Source organism: Jaculus jaculus, chromosome 3 (assembly GCF_020740685.1).
Source record: "Jaculus jaculus isolate mJacJac1 chromosome 3, mJacJac1.mat.Y.cur, whole genome shotgun sequence".
Lineage (NCBI taxonomy): Eukaryota > Metazoa > Chordata > Mammalia > Rodentia > Dipodidae > Jaculus > Jaculus jaculus.
The window spans coordinates 155,065,421-155,081,493 of record NC_059104.1 but is presented as its reverse complement, the minus strand read 5'-3'; the positions used below and the strand labels follow the sequence as shown (position 1 = coordinate 155,081,493).

Here is a 16,073-nt window from a genome sequence, read left to right as displayed (position 1 = left end):
TTTGTATTAATTATAATAGTATATCTCTCTCCAGCACTGGCCTGTCCCATTGTAGACTATGTGCCAACTTCAGGGAACAGTTGGTCATGTGCTTTCCACAAGATAAAAGCTTAAGATGAAGACCAAGCCCGCTTGATGTTGGGGGTGGGAGCGGTGTAACCTAGGTCTTAGCCAAGACATGTGATAGTCACTGCAGTGGCAGCTGGAAAAGAAATCTGCGGCTCTAATGAATAAGTTCAAGCAGATTTTGTAAGGTCTACAGGAAAAATGTTCCTGGCTGTTTTGTGCTGCCTGCTGTGGAGTTTCCCTATTTCTAGTGGCCATTTCCCTAGAGCCTGTGCCTCCTCTGAGAACCTGCTAGCAAAGGAATGCTGCCCACCGTGGAAGGGTGATGGGAGTCCCTGCGGCCGTCTTTCAGGCAGAGGATCTTGCCAGGATGTTCATCTCTCCAATGCACCATCTGGGCCTCAGTTCCCCTTCAGAGGGGTGGATGACCGGGAGGCTTGGCCCACTGTCTTTTATAACCGGACCTGTCAGTGTTCTGGGAACTTCAGTGGATTCAACTGTGGAAACTGCAAGTTTGGCTTTGGGGGCCCAAACTGCACAGAGAAGCGATTTTTAGTGAGAAGAAACATCCATGATTTGAGTGCTCCAGAGAAGGACAGATTCCTTGCCTACCTCACTTTAGCAAAGCACACCATCAGCCCGGACTATGTCATCCCCATCGGCACCTCTGACCAAATGAAAAACGGATCAATGCCCATGTTTGCTGATATTAATATCTATGACCTCTTTGTCTGGATGCATTACTATGTGTCAAGAGACACGCTGCTTGGAAGATCTGAAGTCTGGACAGACATTGATTTTGCCCATGAAGCGCCAGGGTTTTTGCCTTGGCACCGACTCTTCCTGCTACTGTGGGAACAAGAAATCCAGGAGCTGACAGGGGATGAGAACTTTGCTGTTCCATACTGGGATTGGCGAGATGCAGAAAGCTGTGACATTTGCACCGATGAGTACATGGGAGGTCCGCACCCTGCAATTCCTAATCTACTTAGCCCAGCATCCTTCTTTTCTTCTTGGCAGGTAAGAAGCACTGGACAGGCAGTGTGAAAGAAGACACCAATTTTACAGCCGCTTTCTTCACCTATGTGGTAGTGAATGTCCCTTCAGTACCTCAGTGTTGAAAAACTTCCTCCTTATTAAGAGCTGTTAATGACCCTTGTACTTTTCCCTTACAGAGCACTTCACTGTTATAATTAAATACATATGTGTGTGTTAGCTTATCTCACATATAACTCCTGTTTTAGATTTCCAACCTGCAAAGAACAAACAGGGCTTGATTCCCCATAGTATTTCCAGCACCCGATGGAGCCTGGCATACATCATTGGTTCAGAAATTCGTTTAGGAAAGCATAAATGAATGCATATCCGGATGAGTTAGTGATCTAAGTCAATGTTTCTGAATGATAACAATATTAATTAAGGGCTGGAGAAATGAATTAGCTATTAAGCCACTTGCCTGTGAAGCCTGAAGACTCATTCCACTCTCCAAGCCCCACATAAGCCAAATGCACAGTGATATAAGCACACAGGGCATGTGTCTGGAGTTTGATTGTGGTGGCTGAGGGCCCTAATGGGCCAATTCTTTCCCTTTATCTCACACACTCTCACCTAAAAAATAAATAAAAATATAGATCAATCTGTTGGGATTGCCCCCCAAAATAGTCATTAAAATAAAAGGGCAATAATGAATACCTATCCTTGTCCCAGACCCTGGGATCAGAATCTTCAATAGAAGTTCCTGGAAAGACATCACTTACTTATTATTGCATAAAAGTTTGATAAATGCTGTCATTAAAAATATATTCTAAGTGTGTTAAGATTCCAAAGCTCAGGTAGGTAAGACATTTCAGTGATTGAAGCCCTATTGTGTTTTGTGTAGTAACCCATCTAATTCATAGTTGATATCAACCTGTCCCCATTTTAAAGGCATAAGCTATTAGATAATATGTTAAAATTTGATTTAAGATGGCATAGCTAGTAAACAGTAGTCTGACTGTATGACTATTCTATAGCATTTTTAAAGGCATGACTGCTCTTTCACAGGGACATGGGCCATTCTCAGTTTTTTTTTTTTTTATTAGTGAAAAAAATAAAGTCTTTTCCTAAGTATTTACAAATGTTAGACACAGAATTAAGGAGTTACTATTTTCAAATTTAAGTTTTTATTTCTACTATTTCTATTTTATTTTATTTCTGGATTGAAGCAAAAGATAACCAAAGAAATATTTGTTATATTGCTCACCATTTAAATAAGTACAGGCAGAAGAGGTGCTTTTTGGTTTTGCTTCCAAAATTCCCTAATTTAGTTCTTCTAGCCAGCAGTGCTTTATGAAATTAATTGAAATATTTTAATGTGCTATACTATTTTTGTTACACTTTGCAGTTTGAAATATAAGGGGTATTTAAACTCAATGATCACACACTTTCTAACTGAACCCCATGAAAAGCCACTGAAAATGATCACGAATTTCAAGGGTCATTAATGATAGCTGTTTACTAAGTGCAATGTTTATGTGAATATAGGCGAGACTGCACAGACTGTAATTTTTAAAAAGTCCATTTCCATAGGTTTACAGATAGCCTTCCATACTGTATTGACTGCAGAATCCTTGCGTAGCTCCACAACCTCTAGTTGTTGTTTAAACTAATTTGAAGATTGGATGTGTGCTTCTCAGGTGGTTACAATTAGCTTCATTTGACCCAGAAAGGCTAAAGGATTATCTTATTATAAAAAACCTAAAAGCTAGAATATACACAGTAATCTTGATGGGAGGACATGCATTAATATTTAATTACATAAGGTGTCTACTACCAGATTATACCTTGAATTATCTGCTTTCTAATAATTTATTAATTATTGAATTTATCTTTCCTTTTTATTTCCCTAAAACAACAGTCAATTGCATTACATTGTAAAGAAAATATGTTATGTGGAGTAAGTTAGCACTGTCGTTACAACATTAAAATTCAGTCGTTAACAATATTATGTTCTAACATGTTTTATGTTTAAAGTGTTGTGAGGAATACTATTTTCAGATAGAACTAGGTAACATAGTAGAGAAAGACCACTAAAGAAAAGCGAATAGTTTTCAAAAGAGGCACTGAAGAAATGAACATTTGCTATCCACCTACTGTATGTGATGTCAAGATAATCAATTGTAGAAATGACGGTTAAACCAAATTGTGTTTCAATATTGCTTTATTCATGCATACTCTCTGGTTAGAGTCTTTCAAAAGTTAAGTTTGTTTCTTTCCTATGCCATTTCCCATTACTGGAGGGAAGGAAGTCATGAGTGAGAGATATGGTCAACATACATTATAAACTTGTTCAAAAGTATCCTTATGAAACCAGTGATTTTTAGGTTGATTTAAATCAATAGTTCTTGGTATCAAAGTCATTTACAAAGGTTGTGTGTTTTTGCTTATTGTTTTGTTTTTTAGTAGCATAGGTTTCCCTTACACTTAAATTTTGTGGGAAACTTAGACTCAGGTGGTATACTTGGTTGCCTATAATTGTTTTGGTTGTTTTTGTTGTTGTTTATTTGAGATAGTCTCACCTTGTGGTTCCAGGCTGGCCTAGAATTCAGGTCAGTCCCCCTGCCTCAGCCTCCCAAGGGTGTCTGTACTTTCCAAACCTCTTCATATGGTTTTAATGGAGAGTTACCACTGAAAATCAACAATTTAATCAGTATGGAGATTGTTTTGATATCTCTTTGCTTTTCCTTTATAACAACTCAGTTTCTGGAATAAACACACCACTAATTTGAATGCTTTGCTTAAATTGAACACTCAAATTAAGAATTGCACTACTTTGTGTGAGATGAGATCAAAAAGCTTCCAAGCTACAATGAGATCATTAATACCTTCAAATTAGCTAGGCTCAGAGCCCCTTTGATACTAAGCCTTCATTTTTTGCTTGACTTCAGAAGTCATTTTGTTTGACAAACAAGTGGAGATTTTAAAGAGTTGATAATACATTCCAAGCTGAAAGACCTTTTGATGTAACAATCCAACTTTATAAAAACATAGGTCTAAAATAGTAGGAAGCTTTGACCAAGGTCACATGTATAAGAAAAAATCCATGTGCCTCTGACTCCATTGTTATTTGAATCAACTGTGTTGCACATTTACTATCAAAGAGAGTTCAGTAAACAACATTTAAAATATGGATATACACTGTGACACATGGTTACTTTGATGCCCTTAAATTCATGTGCACTAGACAAATGAAACGGCATTATAAATATAGTCCTTTTCATTTATGTTGGAAATATCCTATCAGACTTTTACTGATCTATATCTCTGCGACAAATGGAACTGATTTCCCACCTTCATTCCATCATTACATTTTGCAGATTTGTTTCATAGCTTCTGTAACTCTTTAGCACGTAGAAATGGTTTTAAACCTGTCTTTGTCTATAAGACTGCCAGATTCTCCAATACAGAGACTATTTGTAAATACTTTTATAGCTAGGGCTAAGGACCATATTTACAGGAATGGAATGGATCCTATATGTTGAGCTGAACCAAATTTAAAATGAGAAAAAAATTAACTCTAATGCTGAACTGATTTCCAGGACCTCAGCACATGCACGCACCCCCCTCCACACACACACAGTATCTAGATCCTCAAAGCTAAGGACACAGCACTGCCAGCTAGTAGTACTTACTCAAATTTTAGGATAATGCATCTTGTGTAGGTCATGCTGATTTGTGCGTGTGTGTGTGTGTGTGTGCGCGCATGCACACGCACATGCATATGGTGTATGTTCACACAAAAGAGAGGACACGATAAAGATCATAGCACATCTAAAAGTTATTTGAGTTTATGATATTTATCTTAGAGGTTTTGTAGGACCTGAAATTATATATAAAATCAGGTAGCTAATGATTGTTTGCTCGAAAACTTATATTTCCAATCCATGATTGTTGTTTGCTTGCTCGTTCATTCATTTAATTAACATCAAAAGTGTTTAAATTAAAAGTGTGTTTGTCATCAATCAGAAAAGTCCATTATTTTTGTAGAAAGAAAATTGCTCAGCTACACTGAAGTAGAAAATACACATGCTCAACAAAATTACATCTTATGCAACCAGCAGGAAAGCTAGCCATAAAATATCAAGGTATATCAGAGGCAGCAGCCATGGTGAATCAATCCGAAGAACAAAGCATTCCCGAGTGATAGATAGGAGTGAATTCCAGGAGGGTATTCACTCCGCAGGTGAAAAACCCATCACATGGAAGCAAAAGTGGGAAGCAAAACAAAGTCACATTTCAGCAGAGAGTCATGGGTTTAGGTAACCATGGCAACAGCTCTGGAAAATAACGGCTTCTCTTTTTTCTTTATATAAAAAATATTTCGTGGAATGTCATATGGTTTTCTTTTTTTTCCAGATAAACCTCTAATATTATAAGAGAATCTTTGTTTCTGAAAGCTTTAAAAGGTAGAAGTTTTTCTTTTTTACTATTTTTTAAAATTCAATAGCATGCTACATAATTTCATCTTTCTTGTTAAAACATGTGTTGCCTCAGCTCCCAAACCCCATTTTTGTAAGTGGGACATATGACTATTTTCCTCACAACATATGCTACAAGTTTCTTGTGATTGTTTACAGAAGGAGCAAAATCCCCAAAAACCTGGGCTCAATTTCCATTTATCAGACAGTATGAGACAAGATATTTAGAATTTTTGACCCAAAATTTTTTGCAACAGAAAAAAATCATGGTGAGCTTCTCATACATGTTTTGTAAGAAGATTAAATGAAGGGGAAACAATATGACAAAGTAAAAAGGGCACCGTCTTTCAACTTGCATATATCTAAATTAGAGCAGACTTCTGCGCCTTACTTAACCTACAGGACCCTGAGAAAGATACTTGTATACTATAGATATTTTTGTCTCTAAAGAATGCAGTAGTTCAATATAGCATTACTAAAATATGATTCAAAAGCATCTGTTCATGTAAATGACTTGTTTAAATGTTTGACATATGGTTTGAATTTCATGCATGGAAAATATTGTTAATATATTTTAAGTGATAGATCAAAATTAGTATAATAATGAGTATTTAAACCATTACATATTCAAAATTAAGGACTAATTGGGATGTGTGACTAATGATTTCAGATTCAATAATGCCCATAATAGTTAGCAATGTTAGGGGTAAGTGTGCTGGGTACACATGGCCCTTTCCATGCTAGGCAAATTACAAAATGAGCTATAGCCGTGGCCCATCACTAATAAATACTCTAGACTGTCAATGTATCCTGGTGCTTTATATTAGACTATTTAATCCATTGTTACCATATTTAGAGATAGAAGACCACAACAGGGAGCTGGGACAACTTGCCTGAGAGAAGGAGTAATAGAATTAGCATTGGAGACTTTTGTTTGTTTGTTTGTTTTGTTTTCAAGGTAGGGTCTTGATCTAGCCCAGGCTGACCTGGTATTCACTACGTAGTCTCAGACTGACCTCAAACTCACAGTGATCCTCCTACCTCTGCCTGCTGAGAGCTGGGATTAAAGATGTGCAGCATCGTGCCTGGCTTTCTTACTAAAATGTTGATAATGATAAGCAGAATGCTAGCAATTATCAAACATAAATACAATGATTTAAAGTTTCATTTTTTTACTTTATTACTGCACATAGGATAAATTTCCTCTGTGTTGCTGATGTTTTCATTAACTGACCTTTAAATTTTTTTTTTTGTTCATTTATTTATTTGAGTGCAACAGACCCATAGAGAAAGGCAAAGAGAGAGAGAGAATAGGTGCATCAAGGCCTCCAGCCACTGCAAACAAACTCCAGACGCATGCGCCCCCTTGTGGTGCACCTGGCTAACATGGATCCTGGGGAACTGAGCCTCAAACCAGGGTCCTTAGGCTTCAGAGGCAAGCACTCAACCACTAAGCCATCTCTCCAGCCCATTAACTGATCTTTTATTCACTTGAAAGATTGTATTTAAGAAAAAAAATAATAATTTGATCCAACGTCTCTAATTTAGCCATGTCACCTGAAGGGATTTTTTTTTTTCCTGGAAATAAAAGGGTTTTTGTGAAAGTGTGTTTGGTTTATTAGCCAAAGAAGAATGTAAATGACTGACCTTGTCTACTGTTGCAGTGTCTAGCTAGTTGGCATTGTAAAGCATCTAACACATCACACTTAATACAAAAGCTAGGCTCGTCCTATTGAGCCATTTGTGAATCACTAACAGTAAGAAACAAATGAACTGGACAGTGTTAGACTCAGGATGGCTAAGGTTTGAGGCTTTGAAATCTTTGCATATGCATAAAGAGGCAGACACTTTAAAGATGAGATCCAACTTGAAATGCCAAATTTATTTATGTTTAACATTGGTTTCATATATATTTTAGTCATACAGTACAACAATAATTGCATACAATATGTTTTAGCACACTTGCATTTTAACTGCACCCATGAAGTCAGATACAGAATGTTCACTTTGGCCACATATCGGCACTCTAAAAGTTTTGAATTTTGAACATTTTGGAGTGGCTGCATGACTTTGGCAGCAGGATAATGAGAAGACTGAATGAATGGGAAACATTTGCCAGATTAAAGATACATTTTGGAAAAAGTGTTAAAATTAATGGATGGTGGAATTGATGTGAAAGACAAAGATGAACAAAATACAAAATAAATCTTCTGGTTCTGGTTTAAACTGCCAATGACTCATGGGCTTTTGGCTTGAATGCAGGGTGGTTGGTGGGAAGGTACAGGAAGAGGAGCAGGTGTTTCATTATAACTGATATATTTGGCATTCATGAAAACAATTTTGAAATATTAAGTAATACATGGGTAAACATGTTTAGAGAATAAGCCAATGGTTCATTCTGACAATGGAATTTGAAAATCCTTATTAAATGCCATTGAAGACCAACCTAAAATTGGTTTAAGCATCTGAAGGAGAGGAAACAGGGAGATAAAAAAAGAAGAAGAAGAAGGCATGGTCACAAGTTCTGAACCAAAGCCAATCTCAGAGCCTACATCCTGTGCAGTGAATAGCCATTCAAAGTGGCCTGATGTTTGAAGACTGACAAATCTGTGATCTTTGTTTTGAAATTCTTCATAAATTTATATGTGTATTTGTGTTTTAATTTGAAGTTAAAAGTGTAGTGAACATAGGCCCTCAGTCCTGTGTCAGTCTATTCCTAAAGTCTCACAGTTTCTTAAAAGTACCTATGTCTCTGTCTTCCTTGAGCTATCACTACCAATCCAGTAGCAGGAGACAATTTTGTTCCCACCCCTAGGGGTTACTGATGGGCAAAGGAAGAGACACTTACCAGTGTGACTCTCCATCTCTAGGAAGTACTTTGTTGTAAGCAAAGGGAGAGTCAACTATCAATGTGGTCTTTAGAGTACATTGGTACAAGGTAGAGCAAATGTTCACTTTGGCCAGGCTGGCAGTATCATATCATGGTGGGCAGGGGAAAAATCACTACAGGTCCTTCTCACCCAATGCTATAAGCTAAATTGTGTGCCCTTCAAATTCATTTGTTGAAACCTTAACAACACATGTAACTGATTGAATTTTGAAATATATCTATTAAGGAGGTAATTGATGATCACTTTAGGACTCTTACTTTAATCTTGCTGGAATTTACAAGTTTCATTTGTATCCAGAAAGTACCTAATTAACTTTGAGCTGTCACAGCTATAACTCACCAAGTGTACCAATAGTTCTTTTCTATGACTTCAGTTGCATTGGTCAGTACTGAGTATGCCACCCCAATTACTCTGAAATAATCCTGTAGTTTAGTTGTCTTTCTCCTTTTCTTCTTTTCTCCTCCCAAAATCACACAAATTAACATCATAAATTTTCACTATGCTAAAAGAGACAAGTCATTTTTCACATTGTTTCATCTTGATTACCAAGTTAATTTCCAGGTCTCGGGTACCCTTTAACCCAAGATTGCACATTGTTGGATGAAATATCTCCAGACAAAATAACACCAATTGATTGTATGATTCTTATTTGGTCATACCCATTTGCATTAACAATAACCAATGCATGCAAAAGAAGGCTCAATGAATGTAGAAAGCAGACAAGTAGATGGAGAAAACTAGGATTGTAATGGCAATATTGTCATTCCACCTAAAAATGTCACTTACCTCCTCTGAGACTCAGTCTCTTCATGTGTGCGTGCATGTGTGTGTGTGTGTGTGTGTGTGTGTGTGTGTGTGTGTAGTACATGTGAATTCATGCTCATGTGTGGGCACACATTTGTGTGTGAGTGGGAGGCCAGTGGACAACTTTAGGTGTTTTCCTCGGGAACATCATCCATTGCCTCTTGAGAAAAGATGTCTCACTGAACTGGAGTTCACTAATTAGCCTAGAATGGCTCACAACTGGCTTTCAGGGATTCTTCCTTTCTCCATCTCCCCAACATTACTATTACAGACACATGCCATCATACTTCGAGTTTTTCACTGGTAGTGGGGATTGAACTCAGTTCCTTATGCTTTCAAAGTAAGCATTATATCCACTGAACAATCTTCCTGTTGATATGGACAATCCTGACATCCTACTTAAATAAAGCAGTCCAGGTAACATGGTTTCTTAAAACCTTTATCTATGGGCTAGGGAGATTGCTTAGTATTTAAGGTGCTTGCCTGCAAATCCAAAGGACTCAGATTCAATTTCCCAGAACCCATGTAAGTCAGATGCACAACGTGGCACATGTGTCTGGAATTAGTTTGCAGTTGCTGGAGGCTCTGACATACCCATACTCTCTCTCCTCCTCCTCTTTCTCTCTCAAATAAATAAATAAATATTTAAAAATATTTCTCTAAACATGTGAAGAGTTGTTATTTTTAAGTTGATGGCCTAAAAAGGAACACATAATTGCTAACTGAATTAATCATAGTGCTTAAACTATAGTGCATGCTTTCACAATTATTTGACAAATTAATTTTCTATCAAACATTATATATGATGCTTATTTTTTTTATCACAATTTTATGTATAAGGTCCAGGAATCTTAAATACTTCTAAGTGGTACGTACAAGACAAGTATCCTACTCTAGGTTGGTTCATCATTTGTTCTGCAAATTTCAATGACTGCATCTATTACAAATTCATTTAAAATATTTACCTCCTGATCACTAGGAATCTGAAGATGGTAATCAGTAAGTCCAGTCTTCCTACCTTGTCCCCTTGACTCAGAGATGGTGATGATTTGTTTCACATGAAATGATTTTCTCAGATTATTTGCAGCCGACTGGAGGAGTACAACAGCCACCAGGTGTTATGTGACGGAACTCCGGAGGGACCACTGCTACGCAATCCTGGAAACCACGACAAAGCCAAAACCCCAAGGCTCCCTTCTTCAGCGGATGTGGAATTTTGCCTCAGTTTGACACAATACGAATCTGATTCCATGGATAGAGCTGCCAATTTAAGCTTTAGAAATACACTGGAAGGTAATTTCCTTTATTTTCATCCACTTTTAGTTTTTCTACAGAGCATGGGTTTGCAATCACTTGTCAGGGATTCTGGGTTTAGAGGTGTTTACAGTTCAAGGTTTTCTGATTTGAGTGAAGATATGTTTCTTTTTTTTGAAGATATGTTTTGAATACATCTATAGATAGAATAATTTTAGCAGATTCCAGGAAGCACACTGGCAGGTTAGTGATGCCTGAGGACATTTTGTGGTAGCGAAACAGGAATTTTGGGTTTCCTCTGTTTATGTACCAATAAGGTATGCCAAAGCATTAATGATTTGGGTATGTCTCTGGATTCTTGTCTTATGGATTAAAAGAATGAAATCCATAGAACTGAGGATAAGTTTCATACACATTTTACTATAGCTTAGAGCTTTCAGAAGAGAAAAGGGAGCTTAAGAGCAAGAAGAAAGATATTGATACTCTCAGAAATTAAGAGAAAGAAACAAGGCTAGGGAGGCAAAAGGGATTTTGGGAAACCTATCTCAAGACTCAGATTGGGAATTTTTAAAAACATTTTTATTATTTATTAATTGAAGAGAGAGAGAAAGAGAGGGAGAATGGGCACATCAGAGCTTCTAGCCACTGTGAATGAACTCCAGATGCATATGCCACCATGTGCATCTGACTTTATGTGGGGTCTAGAGCATCTAGTATAGGTCTTTTGACCTTGCAGGCAAGCACCCTAATTGTTAAGCCATTTTTGCAGCTCTCAGGTTAGGAATTTTTTTCAAATATTTTTATTTTCATTTATTTATTTGAGAGCAACAGAGAAAGAGGCAGAGAGAGAGAGAGACAGACAGACAGACAGACAGACAGACAGACAGAGAGAATGGGAGGACCAGGGCCTCCAGCCACTGCAAATGAACTCCAGATGCGTGCGCCCCCTTGTGCATCTGGCTAACATGGGTCCTGGGGAACCAGGGTCCTTAGCAAGTGCTTAACTGCTAAGCCATCTCTCCAGCCCTCAGATTAGGAATTTTTATGTGAGCCACATGGATGGGCAGCTGGTTCAGCCAATTAGTCTTGACATCAGGTGTCTGGGGTCAGGATTTCTGGGAAAGGGCAATCTTCTCAGAAACATTAAATCTCTAGGAGGCCTTCTTAGGAGGGAATAGATAAGAAAAAGCCAAATGCTTCTGAAGTTTCTGATCTGCTTTAAAGTATAATGACCTAGATGTTCCCCTATAAGTCCATATAGTGAAGGAGTGAGCTGTTCACTTTGGGGTCCTGTCACCCCTAAACTTCCCCAATAGATCCACCTTGGGAATAAGAGGAGATAATGCTCAACTAATAGGGAATAGAATTAACATGTTTCAATGAAAATTAATAGAAAAATAATTCCACCTTTATAGATTTTTGTATTTTAAAATTATAAATTGAGCTCTATGAAAGCATAGTATTTTATTAAGATTCAAGTGGGCCTTTTCATTCTGGCTTCAAATATTTTAGACACTGAGTTATTTGAGGCAGTTCTATTTCCTTAACTGCAACGAGAGCACAATCCATCTCGATCCAACAAGATTCCTCCCTTTCTTCCCCAGGGTCCTCATGCCGCATCAGAAATGGTTCCTTGTGACCGGCTCTAATGCATAGGTACCTCAACATATTTTATCTGCTTGCTTGCATCTTTCCTTCAATGTCAGTTCAACTTCTCTCCTTTTGATCACACTGCCCTATAAGTTCTGTTTATCTACTATACAGAGCTGTTTATACCTTTCTTTCTCATATATGCTTCCAAGCTATAACCCTAAAACCTTAAATTGAGAAGTAACGGAAGCAAGGACAGCCCCTTGTGAAAGAGAAATTGTGGTGATAGATATTAAAATAGAAATTATGGGCTGGAGAGATGGCTTAGCGGTTAAGCGCTTGCCTGTGAAGCCTAAGGACCCTGGTTCGAGGCTCAGTTCCCCAGGTCCCACGTTAGCCAGATGCACAAGTGGGCGCACGCGTCTGGAGTTCGTTTGCAGAGGCTGGAAGCCCTGGCGCACCCATTCTCTCTCTCCCTCTATCTGTCTTTCTCTCTGTGTCTGTCGCTCTCAAATAAATAAATAAAAAATAAAATAGAAATTATCTTTATCTTGTCACAGCAACAAAACATTTTTTAAGTAGTCACTATGTGCAAAGCACTGTGTCAACCACTTTCTGTGGCACTGTCTGGCGTTTGCTCACTTAATCATTCCAACCATCTTTATCAAGATTACCTCATTTTTCTGAACTGAAAGAGAGTAGATAGGATCAGAATCTCAAGTCATTGAGTGAGTGGCAGAGCAAAATCTTTACCTATTTTACCAATTGTCAAGTTCCACACTCTTTCCACAGTACTTTCAAGGCCTAATGTGGTGTAATAAGAGTTTCCTATAAGTGGAAAATATTGTGGTCCATATGAGATCATTGGATATCAGATTCAGAAGACACCTCCAGAGGGCTTCCAGGTTTTGTCTCATAGGAAAAAAAGAATTGGACAGAGACACGTGGGTACTAGCAGACACAGAGGCAATTTATAAGAAAAGAAACACTTCTAAGGGAGGAAGTGGGCAGAGTAGAAAAAGAGATCTAGAGGTTTAGTGGCAACCCTGTAAAAAACTGGAGCTTTAGTGGCACATTACACAGACTTTCTAAGTCACCAACATACTGCATGCTTTTCCCCACATGCTCTAGTACAAGCTGGTCTTGGCCAAAAGGTCTTCAGCCTTCCTTTTTCACCAACAGAGTTTTCCTGTAGGTTAATTTTATAGCCTTTGTAAATGGGTGGCTTTAGCTGGATCAAAGGCATTTGCCTCTTTTACCCACATGAGAAGATGAAAGAACATTTTTAACTTAGTGGTGTATTCCCAATCCTAAGCACAATGGCAGACTATAATAAGTACATATAAATCAGTGAGTAAATGAAAGCTACTATTATTATTATAAAATTAAATACAGTAAGTAGAGCTGAGGAAATGGCTTGGCAGTTAAAGGGATTTGCCTGCAAATCTTACTCACCAGTGTTCAATTCCCTATCACTCACTTAAAGCTCAATGCACAAAGTGGCACATGCATCTAGAGTTTGTTTGCAGTGGCAAGAGGTCCTGGAATGTCCTTATTCTCTCTTTCTCTTAAATAAAAAAAATGGAAAAAGTTAGATATCTTGATCATGAAAATTAATTAAATTATTTATATCTCCAAGAATGTGTCTTTGTAACTTGTTTTTGAAGTGTTACTATAGACCACGGGAAACATGAAAGCATTTTAAGGGGGAAAATGATAACAATCCCTTTTATATTTCAGAAAGATATGAGGTTTATAGACCACGGGAGACATGAAAGCATTTTAAAGGAGAAAATGATAACAATCCCTTTTATATTTCAGAAAGATATGAGGTAACTGAGTCTTATTGAATGATGCAGAAAAATTTACCATTCCGTTATTGGGAAGACAGTAGATGGTGGGGCTTGATCTAAGAACCTGAATGCCTTTACTTCAAGATGATTTTGTTTGAGTATTGAATTACCCAGAGATAACAGGTGGAAGATGAAATAGACAACAAGAAGGTGGGGATGTTGTGATCTATGTGACATTGACTTTCAATAGACAGTCCTTATCTTTCTCTGTTTTTGCTACATCATTCAAAAAACTCAATTAATCTTCATATAGAGACCTTCACAAAAAGTTCTACTATGATTCTCCAGAAGTCTTTTTCCTGAAGCCCTTCATTTGTATATATATTTTAAAATTTTCAGCCTGAATACTAAACACTCAACTGGGAAGCATTGGGGCACCTTGCATCCTATGATGCGTGAGAATGCAATATAAAGAGTGTTGATGAGCTTTTGTGAAAGACAATGGAAGATTAGAAAAAAAAAAAACTTGAACAGAGCCCTGGATATACCCAGGGCATGTACTATATATCCAGACTTCAAACTCCCAATCCTCCTGCCTTAGCCTATGAAGTGCTGGGATTAAACACTGAAAGCCAATATACCAGTCACAAAGAAATTTCAAAGAATTACCTACTTTTCAGTATCAGTGTCATGGCATAAGTTGTAACTCCTTAGCTGATACAAAAATGGTCACAGTGATTAAAGAAAATATTTTCTAACTGGGTAAACCAGACTGTCAAGGAAATGAGTCAATGAGGTGAAACATTGTAATTCAGTTCTTTATTAATCCTGAAAGGATCCTAAATACAAGTGATTTGGGGTGTTCTACCTCAGGAATGGGATAGCTGGTTCTGAAATATAATAGTCCAGAGCAGTGAAGTCTGTCTGAGTAAGGCACACTTAGCATCTCAGCACTCCTACTTTGCCAGACATATACTATGCTGACTATGTAGTAATCCTAATCAAAGCGATAATAAAATTGTCATGTGCCAAGCTTTCTGAGTTCTCTTGAACTCCTTTATTTAGTCTGCAAAACTGTCATGATATTGAACTATCCATTACTTTCATAAAGTACTTACTACAATTATATATCCTGTAATTTTTAGCCAATTCTACTCATTTTCCTCAAAAATTAAGTATTCTGTATTTTATTACAAGTTTTTAAACAATACACTCCCCAAAGCATGTAGAAAATCCAAATATGTCAATTAAATTACCTCCCAAGTAAATTTCTTTTAATGTAGCTTTTCATAAGAAAGGAACATTACTTTTCTTTAGTTCTGAAACAAAATAGATCCACTTATAATATGGGTAAAGTTTTGTGGACATTTATATATGTTTTAAGTTCTCTAAAGCAGAAACTGCTCTGGGAAGAATTATTTTTTTAGTAATAATTTTGTGAAAAATAAAAACACATTGTGAAGCACAAGTGCTATACATAAAAAGTCTACAAAGTTCAGTTAGTCAGTTTTGTCTTCCAAACGAATAGTGTCAAGACAAGAATATATACATACATTGTCATGCAGTCATTGGAAACTCTGGCTAGGACATACTTATGACCAATTAGAAGCTATGAATGTTTGAACACTATAGAACATTTTATTTTTTTGTAAAGAGATTTCTTTAGAAACACTTGCATTGTTGAGACACCCAGGGTTATAGAAAAACAGTATATATTACATTTACATTTGAAAATGCTTTAGAATAATCATAAGTTTGAGGTAGGGGTTGTTTGACACAGCAAACATTACCTGTAAGTACAATAGTGATGTAGCATTAGGCATTTGTAGAAAAGTGAAGCAGTAGTCACTATACATTTGGATATTTTAAATGATTCTTCTATTTCTTATCTCTTCCCTTGCTCCAGGTGTAATAGTATAAAATTTACCATTCTCATAAAGTGTGAATATTGATGAAATATGTTTCCTTAAGTGTGTGTCTTTTTTTACTATTAATTAAAAGGTACTGATATTAAGCTGATAAGTATTTAAGAAGTTCTAAGGGATGCATAAAGATGGGGAGAAGAAGGGAAGGAGAAACTAAGGGCAGAGAGTATGAATAGGAGTGGAGAGAGCAAAGATGACAGAAGAAGGCAGATAGAAGAAAAAGTCAAGACAAGGGGAGAGAAGAGATGATTTTGAAGTCTACAGATTATATAAGATTTGAAAATTAGTTCAGAC

General features: G+C 37.1%; 1 protein-coding gene across 1 annotated transcript in view; it reads left to right on the top strand.

The window, feature by feature from the left end:
* The first annotated feature begins 267 nt into the window (after window positions 1-267).
* Window positions 268-16,073, top strand: part of Tyr (tyrosinase) — a 73,315-nt gene continuing 57,509 nt past the window's right edge. Inside the window, exons 1-2 of the mRNA XM_004658118.3 lie at window positions 268-1,086; window positions 10,294-10,510. Of these exons, the coding sequence (XP_004658175.1) occupies window positions 268-1,086; window positions 10,294-10,510 (1,036 nt within the window). The remainder of the gene's footprint in view (window positions 1,087-10,293; window positions 10,511-16,073) is intronic.